The 25,366-nt window shown below is 42.9% G+C and overlaps 1 protein-coding gene across 1 annotated transcript in view; it reads left to right on the top strand.

Moving 5' to 3' along the window:
• The first annotated feature begins 24,653 nt into the window (after positions 1-24,653).
• Positions 24,654-25,366, top strand: part of ONECUT2 (one cut homeobox 2) — a 51,833-nt gene continuing 51,120 nt past the window's right edge. The window contains exon 1 of the mRNA XM_040264215.1: positions 24,654-24,706. Within this exon, the coding sequence (XP_040120149.1) occupies positions 24,654-24,706 (53 nt within the window). The remainder of the gene's footprint in view (positions 24,707-25,366) is intronic.

Genomic DNA, 25,366 nt, shown 5'->3' with positions numbered 1-25,366 from the left:
CCTCTCATGTACATTGAATCGGTGATGCTATCTAACCAGCTCATCCTCTGCTGCCCCCCTCTACTTTTGCCTTCAATCTTTCCCAGCATCAGGGTTTTTCCAATGAGTCGGCTCTTGGCCAAAGTATTGGAACTTCAGCTTCAGCATCAAGTCTTCCAATGAATATTCAGGGTTAATTTCCTTTAGGACTTTCTGAAACCTACAAACTTCATACATAAGATGGGGATAATAAAATTTTCGTTCCTAATGCAGAAAGCTTGGAGGAAGTATAACTCTCTAATTTTGTACATGAAAACAGACACTGAGGGTAAGTGACTTAATGGCATAAAGTTGGTAAAAGGGGCAGGGCTAGAACCTATGATTCTAGGCTCAAATCTCTACCTCGTCTTATGATTTATTCTAATACAGCAAGATATATAATCATATGAAATAACTTGATTATAATCCTATTTGACAAAAAGATACAAATGAGGTATGAAGAGGTTTATTGTGGTTTAATGGCAGAACTTTGATTATAACCCAGGCATGCAAATGTCTAAGCCAGAGTCTTTGTATACTATGATCAAACTGCTGTAACTTGACTTCATTTTTCTGATTGAAGAAATAAATGTAAACTTGCCCCCACATAGGTATATATTGGTGTAGCAAATATTCTAGAATGTGAAGTTTGAAATCTATTTCAATGACTTCTTCTTGTATTGTTTTAGTCCTTCCCCTCTATTTGACAATTTCCTGTCTTTCTGTACTATCTTGAGATGGACACCTATTTTTTAATTAAAGTATGGTTGATTTAAAATATTATATTAGCTTCAGGTGTACACCACAGTGATTCAATATTTTTATAGATTATATTTCATTTAAAGTTATTATCAACTATTCCCTGTGCTGTACAATATATGCTGCTGTGCTGTGCTGAGTTGCTCATCCATGTCTGATTCTTTTCGACCCTATGGACTGTAGCCACCAGCTTTCTCTGAAGAATACTGCAGTTTCCATTTCCTCCTCCAGCGGATCTTCCTGACCCAGGAAGGGAAACGACATTTCCTGCATCGGCAGACGGATTTTTTATCACTGAGCCACCTGGGAAACTTGCACAATATACACTTACAGTTCATTTTTTTTTACACATTAAGTAGCTTGCATCTCTGAGTCCCTTCCCCCATCCCTCTTCCCACTGGTAACTGCTAGTTTGTTTTTTGTATCTGTGAGTCTGCTTCTGTTTTGCTATATTCACCATTTTATTTAGATTCCACATATATGTGATTATCACACACTATTTACCTTTCTCTCACTGATTTCACTAAGCATAATACCCTCCAGGTCCATCCATGTTGTTTCAAATGGCAAAATTCATTCTGTTTAATGGCTGAGTAATATTTCAATTGGAGAAGGCAATGGCAACCCACTCCAGTACTCTTGCCTGGAAAATCCCATGGACAGAGGAGCCTGGTAGGCTGCAGGCCATGGGGTTGTGAAGAGTCTGACACGACTGAGTGACTTCACTTTCACTTTTCACTTTTATGCACTGGAGAAGGAAATGGCAACCCACTCCAGTGTTCTTGCCTGGAGAATCCCAGGGACGGGGGAGCCTGGTGGGCTGCCGTCTATGGGGCCGCACAGAGTCGGACACGACTGAAGCAACTTAGCAGCAGCAGCAATATTTCAATGTATATGTTTACCACTTCTTCACTCATCTTTTGATGGACACTTAGGTTGCTTCCATATCTTGGCTATTTTAAATAATGCTTCTATGAACATGAGGATGCATATATCTTATTTTGAGTAAGGGTTATTCTTCATATATGTATGTATGTATGTTTGTATGTACATACACAGGAGTGGAATTACTGAGTCTTACGGTAGTTCTATTTTTAATTTTTAATTTTTTTAAGATTTTTTTGAGGTGGACCATTTTTTAAAAAATCTCCACTGAATACACTGCTTCCCAGCTCCCTGACCAGGGATCGAGCCTGCATTTCCTGCACTGGAAGGCAAACTCCCAACCACTGGACCACAGGGGACATCCCTATTTTTAGTTTCTTGAGGAACTTCCATACTACTTTACATAATGGCCACACCAATTTACATTCCCATCAGCATCGTCTTAGGCTCCCTTTTCTCCACATCCTTGCCAGCTTTTGCTATTTGTACATTATTTGATGATAGCCATCCTAACAGGCATCAGGGGATATCTACTTGTAATCATTATGATTCTGACTTGCATTTCCCTGATAATCAGCAACAATGCTGAGCATCTTTTCATGTGCCTATTGGCCAGCTGTATGTCTTCTTTAGAAAAAAAAAAAAAAAGTCTACTTGGATCTTCTGTCCATTCAAATTGTGTAAGGGTTTTCTGATATTTCAGTGTATGAGCTGTTTATATATTTTCAATTTTAACCCTTACTGGATATGTCATTTGCAAATATTTCCTCCCACTCAGGAGGTTGTCTTTTGTTTTGTCAGTGGTTTCTTTGCTATGCAAAGCTTTTAAGTAGGTCCCATATCTTAATATCAGAAGATATTAAGAAGAGGTGGCAAGAATACACAGAAGAACTGTACAAAAAAGATCTTCACGACCCAGATAATCACGATGGTGTGATCACTCATCTAGAGCCAGATATCCTGGAATGTGAAGTCAAGTGGGCCTTGGAAAGCATCGCTATGAACAAAGCTAGTGGAGGTGACGGAATTCCAGTTGAGCTATTTCAAATCCTGAAAGATGATGCTATGAAAGTGCTGCACTCAATATGCCAGCAAATTTGGAAAACTCAGCAGTGGCCACAGGACTGGAAAAGGTCAGTTTTCATTCCAATTCCAAAGAAAGGCAATGCCAAAGAATGCTCAAACTACCACACAATTGCACTCATCTCACATGCTAGTAAAGTCATGCTCAAAATTCTCCAAGCCAGGCTTCAGCAATACGTGAACCGTGAACTCCCTGATGTTCGAGCTGGTTTTAGAAAAGGCAGAGGAACCAGAGATCAAATTGCCAACATCCACTGGATCATGGAAAAAGCAAGAGAGTTCCATAAAAACATCTATTTCTGCTTTATTGACTATGCCAAAGCCTTTGACTGTGTGGATCACAATCAACTGGAAAATTCTGAAAGAGATGGGAATACCAGACCACCTAATCTGCCTCTTGAGAAATCTGTATGCAGGTCAGGAAGCAGCAGTTAGAACTGGACATGGAACACCAGACTGGTTCCAAATAGGAAAAGGAGTACATCAAGGCTGTATATTGTCACCCTGCTTATTTAACTTCTATGCAGAGTCCATCATGAGAAACGCTGGACTGGAAGAAACACAAGCTGGAATCAAGATTGCTGGGAGAAATAGCAATCACCTCAGATATGCAGATGACACCACCCTTATGGCAGAAAGTGAAGAGGAACTAAAAAGTCTCTTGATGAAAGTGAAAGTGGAGAGTGAAAAAGTTGGCCTAAAGCTCAACATTCAGAAAATGAAGATCATGGCATCCAGTCCCATCACTTCATGGGAAATAGATGGGGAAACAGTGGAAACAGTGTCAGACTTTATTTTGGGGGGCTCCAAAATCACTGCAGATGGTGACTGCAGCCATGAAATTAAAAGACGCTTACACCTTGGAAGAAAAGTTATGACCAACCTAGATAGTATATTCAAAAGCAGAGACATTACTTTGCTGACTAAGGTCCGTCTAGTCAAGGCTATGGTTTTTCCTGTGGTCATGTATGGATGTGAGAGTTGGACTGTGAAGAAGGCTGAGCGCCGAAGAATTGATGCTTTTGAACTGTGGTGTTGCAGAAGACTCTTGAGAGTCCCTTGGACTGCAAGGAGATCCAACCAGTCCACTCTGAAGGAGGTCAGCCCTGGGATTTCTTTGGAAGGAATGATGCTAAAGCTGAAACTCCAGTACTTTGGCCGCTTCATGCGAAGAGTTGACTCATTGGAAAAGACTTTGATGCTGGGAGGGATTGGAGGCAGGAGGAGAAGGGGACGACCGAGGATGAGATGGCTGGATGGCATCATGGACTCGATGGACGTGAGTCTGAGTGAACTCCGGGAGTTGGTGATGGACAGGGAGGCCTTGGCGTGCTCTGATTCATGGGGTCGCAAAGAGTCGGACATGACTGAGCAACTGAACTGAACTGAACTGACGTCCCATTTGTTTATTTTTGCTTTTGTTTCCTTTACCTGAGGAGACCGATCCAAAAGCAATATTCCTAAACTATGTCCAAAAGTTGTCTGCCTATGTTTTCTCCTAGGAGTGTTATAGTTTCTGGGCTTACATTTAGATCTGAGATCCATTTTGTCTATTTTTGTATGGTATAAGAAAATGTTTTAATCTCATTCTTTCATATCTAGCTGTCCAGTTTCCCCAGCACCACTTACTGAAGAAGCTGTCTTTTCCCCACTGTATATTTTTGCCCTCTTTGTCTTTCAGTGTATGTGTGCATGCTCAGTCACGTCCGACTCTTTTCGTGGACTGTAGCCGGCCAGGCTCCTCTGTCCATTGGATTTCCCAGGCAAGAATACTGGAGCGGGTTGCCATTTCCTCCTCCAGGGGATCTTCCCGACCCAGGGATCAAACCTGCATCTCCTCTGTCTCCTGCACTGCAGGTGGATTGCGGATTCTTCACCACTAAGCTACCGGGGAAATCATATAGTAATGGAACATATGTGCACGGGTTTGTTTCCAGGCTCTCTATTCTGTTCCATTGATCTATGTGTCTGTTTTTGTTTCAGTACAATACTGTTTTGATGACTACAGCTCTGTAGTATAGTCTAAAGTCAGAAAGTGTGGTCTCTCCAAACTTTGTCCTTTTTTTCTCAAGATCGTTTTTGCTATTGGGGTCATCTGTGGTTCCACAGAAATCTTAGGATTATTTGTTCTCAGGCTCACACTCTTGTCACTCAGTGAAGTCCTAGTTATGTGAAAAATGTCATGGCTATCTTGATAAGGATTGCATTCAATATGTACTTTGCTTTGGTTGATAGGAATTTTTAACAATATTAATTCTTGCAAACCATGAACATGTGATATCTATCCATTTCTTTGTATCACCTTCAATTTCCTTTATCAGTATTTCATAGTTTTCATGGTACATCTCATTCACTTCCTTGGTTAAGTTTATTCTTGGGTGTTTCACTCTTTTTGAAACAATTTGAACAGGGTCATTTTCTTGCTTTCTCTTTCTGATGGTTCATAAGTTTATAGGAAAGAAACAGATTCCTGTGTTTTAATCTTCAGTAATTAATTAATTACTGAATTCCTTTGCTAGTGCTAATAGTTTTTTGGTGGAGAGTTTAGGGCTTTCTACATTCAGGATCATGTCATCTGAGAATAGTGATAATTCTATTTCTTCCCTTCTAATTTAGATGCCTTTTTCTCTTGTCAGTTCGCTTTGGCTAGGACTTCCAAAAACTGTGTTAAACAGAAGTGGCAAGACTGGGCATCCTTGTCTTTTTCCTGATTTTAGAGAAAATCTTTTCAGCTTTTCATATAAAATATGTTTGCTGTGGGTGTGTCATAAATGGCCTTTATTATGTTGAGATATATTTGCTGTGGAAAAACTTGGTAAGAGTTTTCACCATGAATGGATGTTGAATTTGGTCAAATGCTTTTCCTGTATCTTTTGAGATGATCATGTGATTTTTATCCTTCATTTTATTAACATGGTGTACCACACTGATTTGCAGATAATGAAACAATCTTGAATTCTTAGAATAAACCACTCTTTATCACGGTGTATGATCCTTTTTATATATGGTTGAATTTCACTTGCTAACATTTTGTTGATCATTTTTGCATCTATATTCATTAGATATTTTAGCTTCTTAAAAAACATTTCTTTTCATAGTGTCTTTGGTTTTGGCATCAAAGTAATGGTGACCTCATAGAAAGAATTTGGGAGTGTTCCCTCCTCTTCAAATTTTTGAATAGCTTGAGGAAGACAGGTATTAGCTCTGCTTTATAATTGTGGTAGAATTCCCTTATGAAATATCCAAAACATATAATCCTGGAGTTATGTTTGCTGGGAATTTTTTTATTGCTGATTAAATTTAACTACTAGTGATCAATCTATTCAGATTACCCATTTCTTCTTGAGTCAGTCTGATTGTATGTTTCTGGAAGTTTATCCATTTCTTCTAAGTTGTCCAATTTGTTAGCATATATCTATTCACAGAATTCTCATGATTTCTTGTATCTCTGTGATATCAGTTGTAATTTCTCCTCTTCCATTTCTTAGTTTTTTTATTTAGGTCCTCCCTCTCTTTTTCTTCATAAACCTGGCTAAGGTTTGTCCATTTTGCTCATCCTTTAAAAAAGAAAACAGCTCTTGAATTCAGTGATATTTTCTTTTGGGGAATCTATTTATTTTCTTTCTGATCTTTATTATTTTCTTCTTTTTGCTGACTCTGGGCTTTGTTGTTCTTTTTTCTAATTCCTTTGGATCAAGATTTAACACAGGTCTAACACAATTCCTATCAAAATCCCATCAAGATTTCTCATAGAGATAGATAAAATTATCCTAAAATGTATATGGAAAAACAAAAGAATGAAAATATCTAAAATATTTTTTAAAAGGAAGACAAAGGAGAAGGAATTAACCTATCTGATTTCCAGACTTATATAGTTACAGTAACTGAGACTATATAATATCAGTGGAGAGACAGGCATATAACTCAATAAAATAGAATAGAGAACTCAGAAGCAGACCCACATATTTATGCTCAACTGATTTTTTACAAAGGTGTAAATGTAATTCAATGGAGGAAAAATACTCTTTTCAATGAATGAAGCTGAACTAATTGGGTATACACAGGCAAATAAACAAAAAGAACTTTGTTCTAACCCTCACTCATTTGCAAAAATTAACATAAAATGGATCTTGGATTTAAATGTTAAATGTAAAACTATAAAACTTTAGAAAAATTAAATATGAGACAATTGATCTAGGGCTAGGCAAAGCACTTAGCCTTGAAATCAAAATCATGGTACACAAAAATAAAAATTTATAAGTTGGACTTTACCAAAATTTGTATTTGCTCTGTGAAAGGTCCTACTTACCAGAGCGAAAAGGCAAGGTCCAGACTGAGAGAAAATATTTACTAACCACCTATCTGACAAAGAACGACTATCTAGGATATAAAAAGAATTCTCAAAACTCAACAGTACAAGAGAATCCAATTGGAAAATGGGCAAAATATATGAACAGACATTTCATTGATGTGTATACCAATGGCACATGAGCACAGGAAGAGATCGTCTACATCACCAGCCACTAAGGAAATCCAAATTAAACCATAATTGAATATCACTGCACAAATATTTACAGTACTTAAACTCAATCACTCAATACATTCCTAGTGGGAAAACAAAATTGTACAGTCACTCTGGGAAAAAGTCTGCAGTTTCTTTTTTAAAAAGGTCAGCAAGATGGCACAATAGGACATTTCCAGCCTTCATTCTTTCACAGAAACACACTGTCCAGAACATATCACAAGTTAGGGCACAAAACAAACCTTAACAAATTTGAGAATACTGAGATAATTCCAAGTATCTTTTCCAGTTACAATGGAATGAAACTGGAAAAATTAACAAGTACATGGAAATTAAACAACACATTCTTTTAAAAAGCTATTGGGTTTAAGAAGAAATCAAATTAGAAAATATCTCAAGGCAAATGAAAACAAAAATACAACATATCCAAACCAATGAGATGCAGAAAAAACGGTACAGAAGGTAAAGTTTATAGCAATAAATACTTGCACTGAAAAAATAAGAAAGATCTCAAATAAACAATCTCAATTTACACCTCAAGGAAGAAACTAAGCCCAAAATTAACAGAAAGAAGGAACATCTCCAAGAATGGATAACTAAGGAACTAATAAATATTAGGGCATAAATAAATGCTAGGGAACAGACAAACTTTTTTTTTAATTGATAACACTTTTAAGAGTTGATTTTTGAAAAATAAAATAAAATCAACAAACTCTTCACTAGGCTAGGGGGTAAAAAAAAAGAGAGAAGACACAAATAAATAAAATCAGAAATAAAAGAGGAGACATTACAACTAATCTCACAGAAATAAAAAGGCTCATAAGAGACTATTATGAAAAATCACATGCCAATAAATTAGACAAGCTAAACACATGCAATCCTATGCCAAAAAACTGGACAGTCTAGACACAACCTACCAAGATTGGGTCAAGGGGAAACAGAGACTCTGCACATACCAATAACAAATGAAAAAACCAAAGGAATGGTTTTAAAACTTCCAACATAGGAAGAGACCAGGATCAAATGACTTCGTGGGTGAATTTTACCAAACATTTATAAAGAACACCAACCTTCCTTAAATGCTTCCTGAAATTAGAATAAACACTTTCAAACTAATTCTATGAAGTTAGTCTGAAACCAAAGCCAGACAAAAGATATCGCAAGAGAAAAAAACTACAGATCAGTATCCTCCGGAACACAGACACAAAGATCCTCAAAAAACCAAAAAAATACCAGCAAACTCAATATAACAGCATATATCATTCACCATGACTAAGTAAAATGTATCTTTGTGGTACAAGAATGATTCAATACATACAAATCAATCAACGTGATACACCATATTAACAGGATACAGGATTAAAATCACATGAATCATCACAATGGATGCATAAAAAACATTTCCCAATATTTACATCTTTTCACAATTAAAACTCTCAACAAGAGGTTTGACAGAAAACAAAATTCTGTAAAGCAATTATCCTTCAATTTAAAAAAAACTCTCAACAAATTAAGTATAGAAGAAACTTACTTTAATACAATAAAAGCCCACAGCAAACATCACGCTCAACAATGAAAAGCCAAGAGATTTCCTTCTAAGATCCAGAGCAAGGCAAGGAGGCCCACTCTTACCTTTCCTTTTCAACACAGTACTGGAAGTCCTAGCAAGAGAAACTAGTCCAACAAAAAGAAATAAAAGCCACTCAAATCAGAAAGAAAGAAGTGGAATTACCCCCGTTTAAAGATGACATGACATCGTATGTAGAACCTGTAAAGACTCTACAAAAACTATGGAACTAATGAGCAAATTCAGTAAAGCTACAAGATGTAAAATCAACATATAAAAAACTGTTTCTACGTGCTAACAACAGCCTACCGGAAAAAGAAATGAAAATAATTCCATTTATAGTAGCATCCAAAATAAGAATAAGGAATAAGCTTCACAAAAGAACAGAAAGACCTGTAGACTGAAAACTAGAAAACAATGACAAAAGAAAATTTAAAAGACACAAATAAATGGAAGGAAATCTCATGTTCATGCATTGGAGAATTAATACTGTTAAAACGTCAACACTTTCCAAAGTGATCTGTGGATTCAACACAGTTCCTATCAAAATATCAATGACATTTTTATTGAAATAGAAAAAACAATCCTAAAATTCATTTAGAACCATGAAAGATCCCAAATGGCCGAAGTAATTTCGAGCAAGTACAATAAAGCTGGAGGTATGGCAGGCACTCTTTGACCTCAAAACCTTTACACACCAGGTCTAAATTTTTATCTTTAGCCTCAACTTCTCACCTGAACTCCTGACTCATAACCCAACTGTCTACCCACTTTCCCTTCTTGAATCCTAACAGACATCTACTTAACATGGCCAAACACATGATAAGTCCCCTCAACTTGTTCCTCTCCCCATCTTCCCCACCTTTCTTGGAATTCTTCGATAAACATTTCAAAACACAGCTGCAGATTCTTTGTTGCTCTAGTGTCCCCTCCTCTTCGAATGAGTCCATGAATAATTCTAGGCATAGGCAATGGAGGAAGTGACACGATGTGAGTTTTGAGCCTAGGTCATAAAAGAACGTTCACCTGGAACGTTCACCCTCAGGGCCTGCTCCCTCTCAAAACCCAGCCATTATGCTGTGAGAGGCCCAGTTCAACAGCGATATTTTTTAAAAAAGAAAAAAAAAAAACGTTGTTGTTTTAATTCACTACTTGGGGGGAGATTTGCAGTAATAGAGAACTGGACTTGATGGTAGCTTTATTCTTTCAATTATTCAGAACAAAAAATTTGAAGGCAACCTTGACTCCTTTCTTTCACACCCCACATCCAATGCCTCAACACATTCTGTCACGTCTCTCTTCAAAATACGTCCAAAATCTGACCAATTCCCACTACCTAGTCTGTAAGATGGTTCTCTAACATCCTGGCTTGAAAAGCACAGAAACTGACTCAGGCTAACTTTTGTGAACAAATGAAGTGAAAGGAAATCAGATGGCTCACAGAACAGACGCAGAGGGATGAGAACCAGGTCCAGAAAATGGTCTGAAATCAGGGACGTTTAGGAAAAGGAATCACAGCCAGAGAACCAGTTGGCGCTGCTGGGCACAATGCACCAGCTTCACCAGCGTGAATTCTAGGCTGTCCCCATGCCTCTGTTCTGTCTGACTTTGAGGGACGAGTATCTTATTGACTGAATTTGGTTGATGTTCCTGAAACTGCCAGGGGACTGCCAGGGGGAAGAGTAGGGAGAGTCTGGGCATTGGGGCTTTCATTGGTAGAAATTAGAGGGACTTGCCTGGTAGTCCAGTGGCTAAGACTCCACACTCCCAAGGCAGGCAGGGGGCCCAGGTTTGATCCGGGTCAAGGGAAATAGATCCCACGTGCGGCAACCAAGAGTTCGAATGCCACAACTAAAAATTTCACATGCCGCAACTAAGACCCAGTGCAGCCAAATAAAACATTTTTTAACTTTAATAAATATTAAAAAGAAATTGGAGCCCAATCTCCCATAAAACTCATTTCACAATACCTTCTCCATGCATAGAAGTGAAGTCGCTCAGTCATGTCTGACTCTTTTCGACCCCATGGACTACAGCCCACCAGGCTCCTCCATCCATGGGATTCTCCAGGCAAGAGTACTGGAGTGGGTTGCCATTTCCTTCTCCAGGGGATCTTCCCGACCCAGGGATCGAACCCAGGTCTCCCGCATTGCGGGCAGACGCTTTACCATCTGAGCCACCAGGGAAGTGGCTACAAATTCTGAGCAGCCAAGTAAAAGGAAAGTCGAAGATAAAATCTGGATGAGAAGATACACTTTGTATGGTAAACAACAGGTCCTTAATATATGGTAATACAATGGAAAAATACGTAGATTCTGAATTACAGCCTTGGGTTCAAGTCCTGTTCTACCACTTACTGGATGTGTGACCCTAAGAGAGTTACTTAATTCCCTGGAGACTCCATTTTTTCATCTTTAATGGGAACAATAATATCTGCCTTGCCTATCTGACAGGTTGTTTTGAGGATGGAATTAGTACGTGAGCATGTTAATGATACTACTTCCATCTCATTCGTCTTGCCCAGCCGAGGGCCAGCCTGGAGTAGGTGTTCCATAAATGTCTACAGAATGAGTAATAGTGACAGAAATGATTTGTAAAATGAAAATCATTAATTAACGGATCCCACTAAATCCTCCTCCCAGGCCACCAAAGTGTGATACTGTCACCCATTGCCACTCTTAAGTAATATCAAATATGCTTGGGAGGAGACCTTTGACATGGATCATTTTTGCCACTAATCTCTTCATAAAATAAATACGGAAATAGAGCAACTTACTGTTTCGTCATCTAGGATAGATTTGGCTTGTGAAGCAATTTCCTTCTGTGGCAAGGTCTGCTGCTGCTGCCGAGTCGCTTCAGTCGTGTCTGACCCTGTGCGACCCCAGAGACGGCAGCCCACCAGGCTCCCCCGTCCCTGGGATTCTCCAGGCAAGAACACTGGAGTGGGTTGCCATTTCCTTCTCCAGTGCAAGAAAGTGAAAAGTGAAAGGGAAGTCGCTCAGTCGTGTCAGACTCTTTGCGACCCCATGGACTGCAGCCCACCAGGTTCCTCCGTCCATGGGATTTTCCAGGCAAGAGTACTGGAGTGGGGTACCATTGCCTTCTCCAGTGACAAGATTTAGGGACTCAATAATTGTTCCGAGAATCATTCTAGCCTACGTTAGTAAAGTGGCTTATTGTTTGGATCTTTGACGAATGGATTCAAGCTACTCTGAAAAAACAAGAACTATCTAATTATAACTATCTAATTATAAGGTAAGTAATAATAACAATATAACTGTGGAATATAATATAATAACAATAAACTGTGGAAAATTCTTCAAGAGATGGGAATATCAGACCACCTGACCTGCCTCTTGAGAAACCTATATGCAGGTCAGGAAGCAACAGTTAGAACTGGACATGGAACAACAGACTTCCAAATAGGAAACAGGTTCCAAATAGAAAAAGGAGTACATCAAGGCTGTATATTGTCACCCTGCTTATTTAACTTATACGCAGAGTACATCATGAGAAACACTGGGCTGGAAGAAATACAAGCTGGATTCAAGATTGCCGGGAGAAATATCAAGAACCTCAGATATGCAGATGACACCACCCTTATGGCAGAAAGTGAAGAGGAACTCAAAAGCCTCTTGATGAAAGTGAAAGTGGAGAGTGAAAAAGTTGGCTTAAAACTCAACATTCAGAAAACGAAGATCACGGCATCCGGTCCCATCACTTCATGGGAAATAGATGGGGAAACAGTGGAAACAGTGTCAGACTTTAGTTTTGGGGGCTCCGAAGTCACTGCAGATGGTGACTGCAGCCATGAAATTAAAAGACGCTTACTCCTTGGAAGAAAAGTTATGACCAACTTAGATAGCATATTCAAAAGCAGAGACATTACTTTGCCAACTAAGGTCCATCTAGTCAAGGCTATGGTTTTTCCTGTGGTCATGTATGGATGTGAGAGTTGGACTGTGAAGAAGGCTGAGCGCCGAAGAATTGATGCTTTTGAACTGTGGTATTGGAGAAGACTCTTGAGAGTCCCTTGGACTGCAAGGAGATCCAACCCAGTCCATCCTAAAGGAGATCAGCCCTGGGATTTCTTTGGAAGGAATGATACTGAAGCTGAAACTCCAGTACTTTTGGCCACCTCATGCGAAGAGCTGACTCATTGGAAAAGACTCTGATGCTGGGAGGGATTGGGGGCAGGAGGAGAAGGGGATGACAGAGGATGAGATGGCTGGATGGCATCATGGACTCGATGGACATGAGTCTGAGTGAACTTCGGGAGTTGGTGATGGACAAGGGAGGCCTGGCGTGCTCTGATTCATGGGGTCACAAAGAGTCGGACACGACTGAGTGACTGAACTGAACTGAATAATAACAACCCTTTAAGCAAATCATTTGGAAATAGATGGCTTAGAATTGAACATTTTTTCACATACTTGAAAGGTGTTAGCAGCAAAAAAGCATGTACTGCATACTCCCAACAGGGTCCGGAAAAGCACCTTATAATTAAACACACTATTATTTCTGCAGAGATATGTATGAACTTTCATTCCAAGTGGGATAAAGACCAAGATATCTCACCTTTAGTTCAGTTAAGGCAGTTTCAACGTGAGATTCGAAAAACTTGATTTTCAGAGCTTTTTTGGATTTTAAAAATGCAGACAAGAAATAATGAATCCATTTTCATCAACAAAGACCTACTGTCTAGTGCAGGGAACTCTGCTCGACGTCATGTGGCAGCCTGGATGGGAGGGGAGTTTGTGGAGAATGGACACATGTACATATGTATGGCTGAGTCCCTCTGCTGCTCACCTCAAACTATCACAACATGGTTAACCAGCTATACCCCAATATCAGATAAAAAGCTTAAAGAAAAAAGAAATAACGAGGTTGTGTTTTCTATAAATAAGAGATTGTTTTCACAGAGCCTTTGGACAGAGAATGCTCTACCATGTCCCTTTAAAGTTCCTACAAGCTTGAATATTAAATCTATTTCTTAAATTCATCTACATATAAAATCACTTTCACAATATTTTAAAATAATTGAGAAAATTCTCAAATTAAACCAGAAAGATCACTTATTTCAATCTGCTGCCTAATTCAGCTGATCCCTACTATAGCATCCTAGCCAGATAGTCACTCAGCCTTTGCCGAATACTCCTGTGGGTAAACGATTCACTTTTCATGCAGTAACTTGCTGTACTCTCGAGCAACCTTCATTATTAGAATCAAAGTCAACTCCCCTGACACTTTTACCCTTTGGTCCCAACTCTGCCCTGGGGATCAGCAAAAACTACTCTCCCCCAACTCTGCCACATGACAGCTAGGTAAATATTTGAAGTGGCAATCATACCATTCACCTCTTCTCCAGCCTAAACATTTGCTCGAACTCTTCCCCATAAAGCATGGTTTCCTCTTCCCTCACACCCTGAGAGCCCACAGTAATCTTTAACTTGTCAATATCTGTGTTAAAATGAGGTAGCTAGATCGAGACAAGCCTCTAGCCCAGGATACAGGGAAACTGCTACCTTCTTTGTAAGCTATATACCACATTTCTATTAGTTCAGCCCAAAATTACATTAGCTGCTTCTGGAGCATAATATGTTTATATAATTTTGCACTTAGAGTAAACCAAAACCTCTATTTTTGCACATGCATTGTTGTGGCAATCCAGGAATCTCTTTTGATTTCTATTTTCAGCGTCAGTAAAGGGCTTTTATATTGGTCTGTGTTTGATTAAATCATACTGGTTTTCATTCCAACATTCATATTTCACTTTGAATCTTGATTTTGTCCTTCAGTATATTAGATATGACTGCTAGCTCTGTGTCGCCTACAGATTTGATGAGCAGATCTTCTAACCTTCAGTAAAGACTTCAAAAAAATAACGAACAAGGTAGGATCAAGAACCCTATGGCATACTACGAGACACTTCTCTCCTGGAAGGCTTCCTCGTGTGCTTACTATCTAAAACAGCCAGTGAACCTCATACACAAATAATACCAAACGAGAAAACAAGTACTAAAGGAGCAGCAAGAAAAACACAGGCTATACAGAGAAGAAGATAAGACAGAACAATCAGACAGGGTTCTAAAACTTTAGTTTTAGAATTTCCAATACAAGTTTGTCTACAAAAGGGCACTTTAAAAACATGCCATTCCTTCCTGAAATGTACATACGTATGTGCTAGGGTTGCAACACAAAAATCCATTTCTCACTGTGGATATCACCCAGAAAGTTTACAAACACCATGTTAAAGGTTGGTATGATCTAAAGTGTCCTAGGGGAGAGTACACCAAGGGAAAAATTTTTACCCTGTCATGGATCAATAGACTCCTATAGATGTAACTTTTTCCTCTGCCCACTTCACTCCACCTACCCTGCCCCAACTCCACTCACTACTGCATGTAACCCCAACATACAGAAATCAATATTTTAAGCATACATATAATATATATATATACATAATTATGATCAATTGGTTTTCCAAGGGATTACTCACTTTTAAAATGAGTCCACACAAACATTCATTTACAAGGTAAGTGACCTTGGTTTAATATGCTTATTTGATTGACACCTAATTGTTTTCAGAATACCAAGAATACAAAATATCCAGGGTTGCTGCTGTTTGCTCATATTGTGTAACAAACCTAAGGTTTAAACATGACCCTTGAAACTGTCCCCACATCTCTCCCTTCAGGACACTTTGATGATACAGTAAATATTGCTATGGTTCCACTTTGAGAAAACAGGGCTTAAGCAATTTTTTCACATAAAATTTAAAAGTCCCTTCAGAAAAAAAAAAATTCCCTCAATCTGAAATGTGTCATAAATTCTAAAAAAATGACATAATTCTGAAGTAATTTTGGTGTCATGAATCACTAAATTCTGACAGTTTCTGTTCTCTCATTCTCTGTTTTCTCTTCCTTCTTCCTTTCTTGGTCTGTAAATTAGTCACAGGTAGGAACCAAAAAACCCAGAACCCACTCACTGCATTACATCACTTGGAATTAGAACTACAACAAGATTCATTTTTGAAAAAGAGAATCTTGAAAGCGTTTGGAATATGAAGTTCATCATTACAAAGTTATCCCCCATTTATGTCTCAATATTTAAGTTACAATATCTTTAAAACGCAAGTTTTTCTTGATGCAAGAGTCAAGCAAAAAAAAAAAAAAATTTTTTTTAACTAAACCAGGGTTAGTCATTATTTCCCCAAGTATGCCATGATACAGTATTCATTACCATTATATCACTTACGTAATCGGCAATTTAATTAAGTAATAATTCTTTAAAAAAAGAGAAGTTTAGATTAAGAGCTGGGGGAGGAAAACTAAAGTATGAAGAAAAAAAGGAAGTAAAAATAATTCCAAAACTCAGATATGCATGTGGCTTTTAAAAAGAAGTATAAAAATGGCAACTGAAATTTCAGATATGAGCTAACATTCTCCAAATTCAAGGGGGTGAACACAGGTCACTGGGAACAGTATCTGCAAAGCAAAACTGTCCTCCCAGAACACAAAATCCTTGCCTTAATCATATGTATGAATCTAAGCAACCTTAGTGAGTTGATAAACTCCTAAAAATGTTTCCACTCACCCCCATCTCTGTTTTACTGGAGGTTTAAATTCACTCTAATTCACTGCCTCCCCAACAAGTCTCCTACTTAAAAAAAAAGAGGGAGCGAGACACGCTAAAAACTGCAATGGGATTAAACATCATAGTTTTGTAGCAGACGTATATAGAATATTACTGCTTAAAAGGGTTTTCAGAACTTTCACCAAGCCCAAGATCAACTAAATGGAAAATTTTCAGGATTTTTCCACAATGAAAATTACAAACCACGTTTGGAACCTGGTGTTTCAAAACATGATCTTTCAAAATTATCCTAACAAATTCCATTATGTTGTCACCAGTTTATATTGATAAAGTAAAGAATTTGACATAATGCATTGCCTTTGGTTGATATGAACACAATGCCCCCAAACCAGATTTCCCCAGTCTGATAGTTGCAAAACCATTATAAAATCCATTAAACCATCTCAGTAAGCAAGAGAGGAAAGGCCACTTTGTGTTCAGTGACCTATACTCAGCCCATGGATTATGAAGCAGGCAATGTAGTGAGAAGGCCCTTTTTGACTCTATATCTGATCTCCAGGGAGCCAGTGCTCAACTCTTTCCAGGATAAAGTCTGAAGCACACATTCCTTCCAACAAAAGAAGGCAGTTTTGGAAAGAAAGAGAAAAATGAAACAACGTAAATGAGGAGCTTCATACCTTTGATACTTCTGCTCTATATAGCTTACAGACTTCCTGTATAATCCGTGATTCCCATAAACGTCGTATAAAAAAGTAATCTCAAAGGTAAGGGAAACCCACGTGGCTTTAAGACGTCCAAAGTAGCGAAACGTGAAATGTAGACGTCAGAGGACTACTCTGGCTGCCAGTGCATTTCCCATATATAAACCGGCGAGGGTGCTTTTCTACACACCATCTCCAGACATCCCATCTTTCCACCTTTCTGCATCAATTAGAACCAAAACGGCTTCTTTAGCATGCATTATCCACACAACTGGGTCACCTCCTTTTTTTCTGAGGACACACGCTTCTCGTTTGTTTGAGACAAAGCAGAGGAAACTGACCTCCACCGCCTGCCCTCGGGGGGCCTCTGCCTTAAGGACTTGTTGCTCCGGCGGTGGCGGCGGGAAGTCACCCCTGTTCAGCGGCCTGTCCCTCAGGAGGCAGCCTGCGCGGGGAGCCGGGGGGCGGGGGGCGGCGCCTGGAGCCGGGCGTGCGGGGGCCGGAGGCGCCCCCGGGCCGCCCCTCAGCCTCCTGACCGCGGGAGCCTGCCCGGTGTGGGGGTGCAGCGGGCACCGCTCCCCGCCCCGGCCCAGGCGTCCCTCGCAGACCTTCAGAGAGCATCCGTCCTCGGTCCTGCCTTTTGTCTTCAGTCCCCTCCTTCTCCTCCGCAGGGCAGGCCCGCAGCGGGCTGGAGCAGGCCGGGCGGCCTAGCGCACGCCCACCCGAGCCCCGCCGGGCCTCGGCTCGAGGAGAGGAGCCCCAAGTCTCGATGGCCTGACCCGGCCGCGTGCTCGGCGGGGGCCCCGGGGGGGGGGCCTGACCGGGACGCCCGATCTAGGGCACCCGAGGGCCGGAGCCGATTCCCCCACCCCGCCCCGCCCTCCGCCCGCCCGCGCCCCCAGGCTTTCCCCAGCCCCTGTTCGTCCCGGGGATCAATAGTGGCCGCTGATTTTCCGCGGCAATTGCAGCTGCCTAATTCGTCGGAGAAGAATTAAATCAGAAGCGGCCAGGCCGGCCTTAGCCGGGCCGGGCTTGGCGTCGGAGACTAGGGACTCTCCTCCCGGGTCTCGTCAACTTGGGGGCCTGGTTGGGAACCTACGAGGGCGCACGGGGTCAGGCCTGGCCGGCTACCACCGCCACGAGAGCGGCCCGAGCCAGGGCCGAGCCCTCCGAGAGGGGCGAGGGAAGTAGGAATTGATGGGGTGGCGGGCGCCCTGGGGTGAAAGGAGGACGAGGACGCACGGGGGGCTCCCAGGCCCCCGTTGACGCTTATTCCTGGTCCCCCCACCTCCCCGGGGCCCCGCGCAGGGCAGCGATCGTGGTTTCCTGCGGACACTCGCCTCTCCCTGACTTCGCGCAGGGAGAGGAAATCCACTCTGGGGAGGCGCTCTGCCTTTGAGAAAGACGGAGAGGAGCAGAGAGAAGCGCCTAGAAACGGCATTGATTTAGACATCAATCCTGGCTGGCTTCCTCCGCCTCCCGAGCCGCGGCTGGGCGCAGGCCCCGGGGCCGGGAGGGCAGAACCCCGGCAGCTCGAGGGCGCGGTCCGCCGCGGGCGGCCAACCCGCGCCCGCGGCCCCGACGCCGCTCCGCGCAAACGCAGCTTCCCCGTGGGCCAACAGGTCTCTCTGCCCCGAATCAGGTGCGCTGCGGGCATCGCTCTGCCAGGCCCGCCGGCAGGACGCCCTCGGCGCCCGGCGTCTTTCAGAAGCAGCCGAACCACCTGTGCCCGGCCAGGCGCTCGAGGCAGTGGCCCGCGGAGCCCGTGGTCCGTTCCTCGAACGCCCACGGCAGCCCCGGAACCCTGCAGTCGGCCAGAGTTTGCTTTTTTCTGACACGTTTTGGAAGCGAAACAATTCAGGATGTCTCAAAAGTGCCATCGAAGCGGTTTTCCCAAAATTAAATGCTCCTGAAATAATCTCGAGTGTGTTTTCTATTCTACTTTTGATAGTATTACCTTGAAAGATCAGCTCAGACTCACTTGGCAACTTAATATCCTTGGAGGTTGATGTCCCAGGAATCTAAAAATATACGTGTATTATGTGATTTTTAAAAAAGAAACGGTCCGATTCGCGTGAATATTTTAAACCCCTCAGCTGGTTTTTAGTTTTCCAACAGAAATATTACCCTTGAAATCGGAAATAATACTTTTCAAGTTTAAAATCCGACCAACTCTTTTTTTTAAAATGCTGTATGTTTTTTAAAAAATCAGTGGTAGCTAGACGATTGAAATTATATAAAAAGATTTTTAAACGCTCCCATTTTAAGAGAGAGAAGAAGTGCTGGATATTTGTGTTAATGTCTAAACAATATTGAAAGCAGCAATCAAAAAGGGTTCTGTCCAGAGCAAATAAATGATCGTTTTAAGAAGGTAATAAATAAAAGCGACGCCCGTGCTTGGTGTCTCAGAACAACTTGAAAACAGCTCCACTTTCAGAGTCCTTTTAAAAATCAACTGCAACTTTTGCCTTCCTTTTGAAAGAACAACAAAAAGATTTCACGCACAAGTTGACCTGAACAAAAGGACCTCACGCCAATTTTTCTTTTTGCGGGCTGACGACTGGAGGAGAGGAGAACTTTAGGTATACTTGGCTTGTACTTTGGGAAACCCACTGTAAAAAGAAAATACGAGCGCAGCTCCACACGGCTTAAAACCGACTTCAGGGCTTTGCAGGGAGAGAAAGCAGGGGACAGGAACTTAAGGCCGGTGAGAAGAAAATTCGTCGACGTGGTTTTCAGGCTAACAAGTTCCTTTCTTACTAACAAGCTCCTTTCTTAAAGCTCAACGTTCTTCTGGGGGGTGGGGAAATGCTACCAGGTTGTAAGAGTCCGGCTCCCCCCACCCCCTGCCCCTACTCCTCCAGCTAACTGACTAAATAAATAAAATAAGCCTTCCTCTGATCTTTGCAGGTTCGAGACCTCAAATTCTCCTTCACCTTTTTTATTCCCCCCAAGCATCAAATTATTTCTCCCACCAGCTTCCGAAGTGGTAGCAGCCTCTCAACCAAAACCGGAAAGAGGCGGTGGGGCTCCACACGAGGTTCTGCTGTGAACCCCGAAGGAAGGACTGTGCCCGGGCAGGGACTGCGGTCCCAGTACCAGCCACCTAGGATCTACAGTCACCTAGGATTCAGATCGGAGGCCGGAGGACTCACCCCCGACGAAGTTCAGCCCCCAGCGAGAGGGCCAGGGAACCCAGAGAGGGCAGGGAGGACGAAGGACAAAAACCTTTGTGCGTCTCTGTGTATCCGTGTGTGTGTGTGTTGTGTGTCCTTGAGGACACAAAACTCCATCAGGCTCCCCACCTGACGGGGTGGAGGGGTGCGATCAAGGTCGGCGGACCTAGTCCCAGGCTTTCTTTGAAATTAGGCAGGCGGAAGGGCAAGAAGCTTTGCTGCTAAGCTCAGCTTCTGGGTGACTCTGCCCCTCCAGACTGGCCGCCCCAGAGCACGTCGCCGAAGTTCCTTGGGACGGGGTCCCCGCCACCCCCTCCCCTCCCCCAAGCCCGCCCACTTCCCACGTCCGGACTACTGAGGCTAGGTGGGTTTCGCCCAGGCTCCGACATGCCGCTGGGTTGCGCCGGCGGCCCTTCTCCGCACCTTCGAATCCAGTCGACTGGCTTGGGTCTCGGAGAGAACAGTTCTCCCGGCAGGGAGGGCTCCAGGAGCCTCGTTTTTCTTTCCCTAAGAGGCTAGTTGAGGGTGGGAATAACTAACAAACCCCCAACTCTCTCCCGACCTGGTGCAGAGTGTCCTTTGTCCATCCGAAAGTTCAGGGCAGTCCCCTACCAGCTCTTGTAACTAATTTGGCAGGTTTTTTGGTTTTTTTTTTTTTTTTTTTAAATTAAAAACCTCCACACAGCGCCAGAAACAGACCAAAAAAAAAAAAAGGGACCGGTTCGGCCTTACCACCTATTAATAGAAAACTTTTAAAAACAACTTTCCTAGATTCACCTGGAATCTGAGAAGGATCAGTGAATTTCTGAGCTGAATGGCCGGAGGGAGTTAGTGAGCAAGGCTTCGGTTTTGGTTTTCCTCTCCCTGTGCCCAACCAGCCCGAGCTTTCAGGCCGAAGAAAACTGGAGGTAATGGAGATATCAAACAGTCACGATTCCGAAGACGCCCTTTCGCCACTAGCACCCACCTTCCGTCTGCAAGGGTAATCACAGACTTACGGCGTCTTCATCACCAGGGGCTCCGAGGAAATCCAACGTCATTAAAAGGAACCCTCTATTATCACTAGTATTGTTTGTGTATAGCAACATAAGAATTTCCCCCTCCTTCGAAAATTCCCCCACAATATTGAAACAGCATTTGTCTTCCGATTCCTACAAACGCTTGAGGCCTTTCTGGAAAACCATTACCATTCAATGGCTAGAAAATTGCTCTCTTTCCTTTAAAAAAAGAAGGGGGGAAAAGGGCGCAGCAGCAGCTACCACAGACAACAAAAACTTTCTCCTGCATAATCCCTGCTCATGGAATGACAAAGAAATGGTATTGACTTACCCCTGAACGGATGATGTGTTTGATAAGGGGGGGACTTTTTTGAAGATTTCTGTTCGGGAGCTGCACAGACAGCTGCAATTCATGGGCGACGCTGATTGCCAGAAACGCTATGGATTGGCATGGGGTCTGCAGCGGCACAGATCCTGATCAATACCCCTACACTCACACGCCAGATGGTTTGGGGAAGGACAAAAATAAAATAGTCCAAATCAACCCACCATTATGTCTTTTTGTATTGCTCTGATAAACCTAGCTGTAGCACAAATGCGTTCTCCCCAACACAAAACCTTCTTCAGGATTTTGAACGTTTCGGTGAAAATAAGCCGTGCCCCTCTACCCCGGGGTTTGGGCTGTGGTTACTGTTGTTTAGTGAAAAACAGAGCTGTTGGGCCCATTATCCAGGTTGAGTTTACTTGTGGTCTGTTTATTGTGTGTGTGTGTGTGAATAATTTATAAGTTCTCTGTTTTAATTGAATGTTCACATTCTCTCAGACGCTTAAAAAATTTTTTTAATGTGTAAACACATATGAAAACTCCAACAGTAAAATTGTCCAGTCTTTTCCTGCACTTGCTAACTCAAATTCAGTTTGTTTGTTTTTTTCTTTTGCAGTACAATAGCTTACATTTATTGTCAATGTGTTTTATTTACAGGGTTCTTTTGACCCATTTAAGTGTGTGTTCTTGAAGAAAGTCGGTGCTGTAAATGGGGGTATCTGAGTAAAGGATAGTCTGCTCCTGATATAATGACTGGAAATTTTAATAGTCATGAAGTAGCATTTCTGCTGTCGCATTGCTATACGGTCGAGGGGAACAAGAGTGTAACTTTAAAATAAAAGAAAAAATTCTGAGTCTCAGAACTTCTGAAGGTTAGAGCATATGTGCTATTCAAGAGATGGTCAGAAAGCAACTCCTCCTTTATATTTTCTTGAACTGTAGAGGGAAAAAAATCAAAGCTATTTCAAAACATTTTTGAAAATTGTATTCAATATTAGTACTGATGTTCTTAAAATTAACTTCGAGTAGATACTAAATATTTTTCCTGTTTAAAAAGAAAGGGGAAAAACATGCAAACGTAATTCAGAAAAAAAAATTAGGATGCTGACTAAGCACGCACATTAATTTTTCTTTTCAATGGGTTGGGGGTTGAAATACAAAAACGTCAAACCACTATCAGAAAAACGACGTGAAAAATCTGCTTTAATCTAGCCCAATGAAATTATACACAAAGAAGCCAATACGATTTCATGATTTCCCTGAGATCGCCAATATTGATCGAGGGAAGGGGGGGAGGGAGGGGAGAGTGAGGAAGAGGCCAGAATATGCAACTCACCTTTCAGCTCCCCAGCACGTGACTGCTTCCAGGCACATGGAGACGCAATACCCAGGAGCAGATTTATCCTGGTAGCCTGGTAAATGAGTTTATCATTTGAAATTTTATTTAAATGGCAGTTTATATGCGGAGGCTTCTGAAACAGCGACAGCGCCTACCGAAGTCCCAGCCTGAGGTCACGGGCCACTCCTTGAGCCTGAAGCCAGGACAGGGGGGAGGCCGCCTTTACTACTAAGGCACTCGGATTCCTCTCCTGCCCACTTTCAGTCTCGGAACATTCTTGGGCCAACTGGAGATTGCACTCTTGTGTACTTTTGTTCAACTCGATGTGTATTTCAAACATTTAACTTTCAAATTATCCCCAAATGTCCAGTCGCCATCTATACGGTGGAGGGTGGGAAGAGAGATGGTAGCAGATGGTGAGAGAGAGAGAGAGAAAAGTCAGAGAAACAGAAAAATGAGGGATGCTACCTGTCTAGGGCTGTGACATTAAAGATTTGAGCAGCTAAGAAAAGTATACCTAGCAAATCAGGGGACCATCCACTTTCTTGCCCAGGCTTTGATAGCACAGAGAAGAGGCTATCTGAAAGAACAATTGGCAAGATTTGAGCCAGAACTCAATAAAGTTAATCTGTAAATAGTGTCACCGTACATTCATGTGACAGGATGATGATGGGGGGGGGATTTTTTTTTTTTTTGGCTCTGTATCTAGATTAGAGAGGAGGGCAGCCATAAAAGGTGACTGAGACTAAAAACTGTTTTCCAAATGAATAAAACCTTTCTCTAGCGCCAGGAAGGCATACAGTATTCCAGACTGTATTCTTGTTTTCTTATCAAGTTTTCTCTAACAGCTGGAAGTGGTCGGAGGGGGCTGTCTTAAGGAGACCCCCTGCTCTTCTTTTGACAGCTGATCAAAAGAAAATAGGTCACGCTTCTCAAACTTATGTCCACCCTGTCCTTAATTACTGTCTCTTTAAACAAAGGCAACATCTGCGCAACCTCAGCTAGCTTGAATCTTCGGAGGCAAACAGCGCAACCTGCTTTGGAAGAAGCTGTTACTTTTAAGGCTTTCCGTGCCGAGCGGCTCTCGGCCTTCCACCAGCCCTCCACCCCAACCCCGGGCCGCAGAAATCTGCCCCTTCTCTCTACGCGCCCTCCACTCCCAGTCGCCGACCGGGGGTTAGTCAACAACGGAAATCCTGGGTACGTAAAGGTGCACTTCTCAAAGCTGCGACTTGCGAGCGTTCTGGAACTGACCAGGGCTCTGTTCTTTTCAAAAACAAGGCTTGGATATGCAGATCTGGGCTCCAGGTCTTCTACCCACAGCCGTAACCCCGGGCGTCCCTCTCCTAGGATTTGAGGGACGTGTGTGTGAGTGTGTGTGTGTGTGTGTGTCAAGATCGGTAATCTCCCGGACGGTTTACACACTCCCTGCACCCCGAAGTTTGCTCGCTACAGGCACCGGCAACAAGCCTACTGTACACGGCCCCCACCCCCAGCCTCTCCACCCCCCCCCCACCCACTCCTTTCCAACTCGCTCCCGCAGCCAGCATATGGTCACCTTGAAACCTCAGCTCCTGGTGTTCCAGTTTTGTTTTGCAATCTAGCAGGGCCCTTCTGAAGGCTCATAACTAAGAGATTTATGGGCTCGCCGGGTAATTAAATGATGTGATCGTGTTAACTTTGCATGCATCACAGCGGCCCGCTCCGGGGCGGAAAGGGCGCCGGTGGTTCCCTTCGCCCCGTAGACTATGCGCTCCCCAGTCTCGGGGATTTACCATGCACTACAATACATTGGCAACTGCGTTTTTTAAAAAGCTGCATTACTGGCTCCCAGCTAGTGACCCTCGGGTGATGGCTTGTTAGGAGATGTGAGTTTGCGTTTAACAGCCATACGCAGATGGCTTACTAGCCTTGAGAAAAGCTTTGGGGTGAAGCAAAGCCCTTTAGACCGGGTCATGGCAGCTCGGAAGAGACACAGAGCGGCATCTCCACCGTGATTTCTCCCCCTCGCCCGCACTCTCGCCTCTCTCTCCGCACCACCCTCCTCTCCCTTCTGTCCCTCCCCTTGACGTTTGGTTCCAGCGGCCAAGGAGGAAAAAAAAGAGAGGCACAGAGCCGTCAGCCAAACCTGAACCGCGCGGTCCCGCCCCCCCGCAGCCATTGGTCGAGACGCGCAGGAGGCCCGCCCCCCCGGGGGAAGCCGCGGCCGCCGAGTGGCTGCCCGCGACGCCCATCGGACACTGCCCCGCCCCGGGCCCGGGCGGGTTAGGTTGGCCGCCCCGGCGAGCGGCAGAGCCCTTCTGGACAGCTCCCGCTCGCGCAGACGGAGGACGCCGGCGCCGGAGCGGGCTCGGACATGGCGAGGCAGCGCGCCGGCCCGCGCGGCGGGGCCCGGTG

Source organism: Oryx dammah, unplaced genomic scaffold (genome assembly GCF_014754425.2).
Source record: "Oryx dammah isolate SB20612 unplaced genomic scaffold, SCBI_Odam_1.1 HiC_scaffold_22, whole genome shotgun sequence".
In the NCBI taxonomy this organism is placed as follows: domain Eukaryota; kingdom Metazoa; phylum Chordata; class Mammalia; order Artiodactyla; family Bovidae; genus Oryx; species Oryx dammah.
This window is presented reverse-complemented; position numbering and strand designations above follow the sequence as displayed.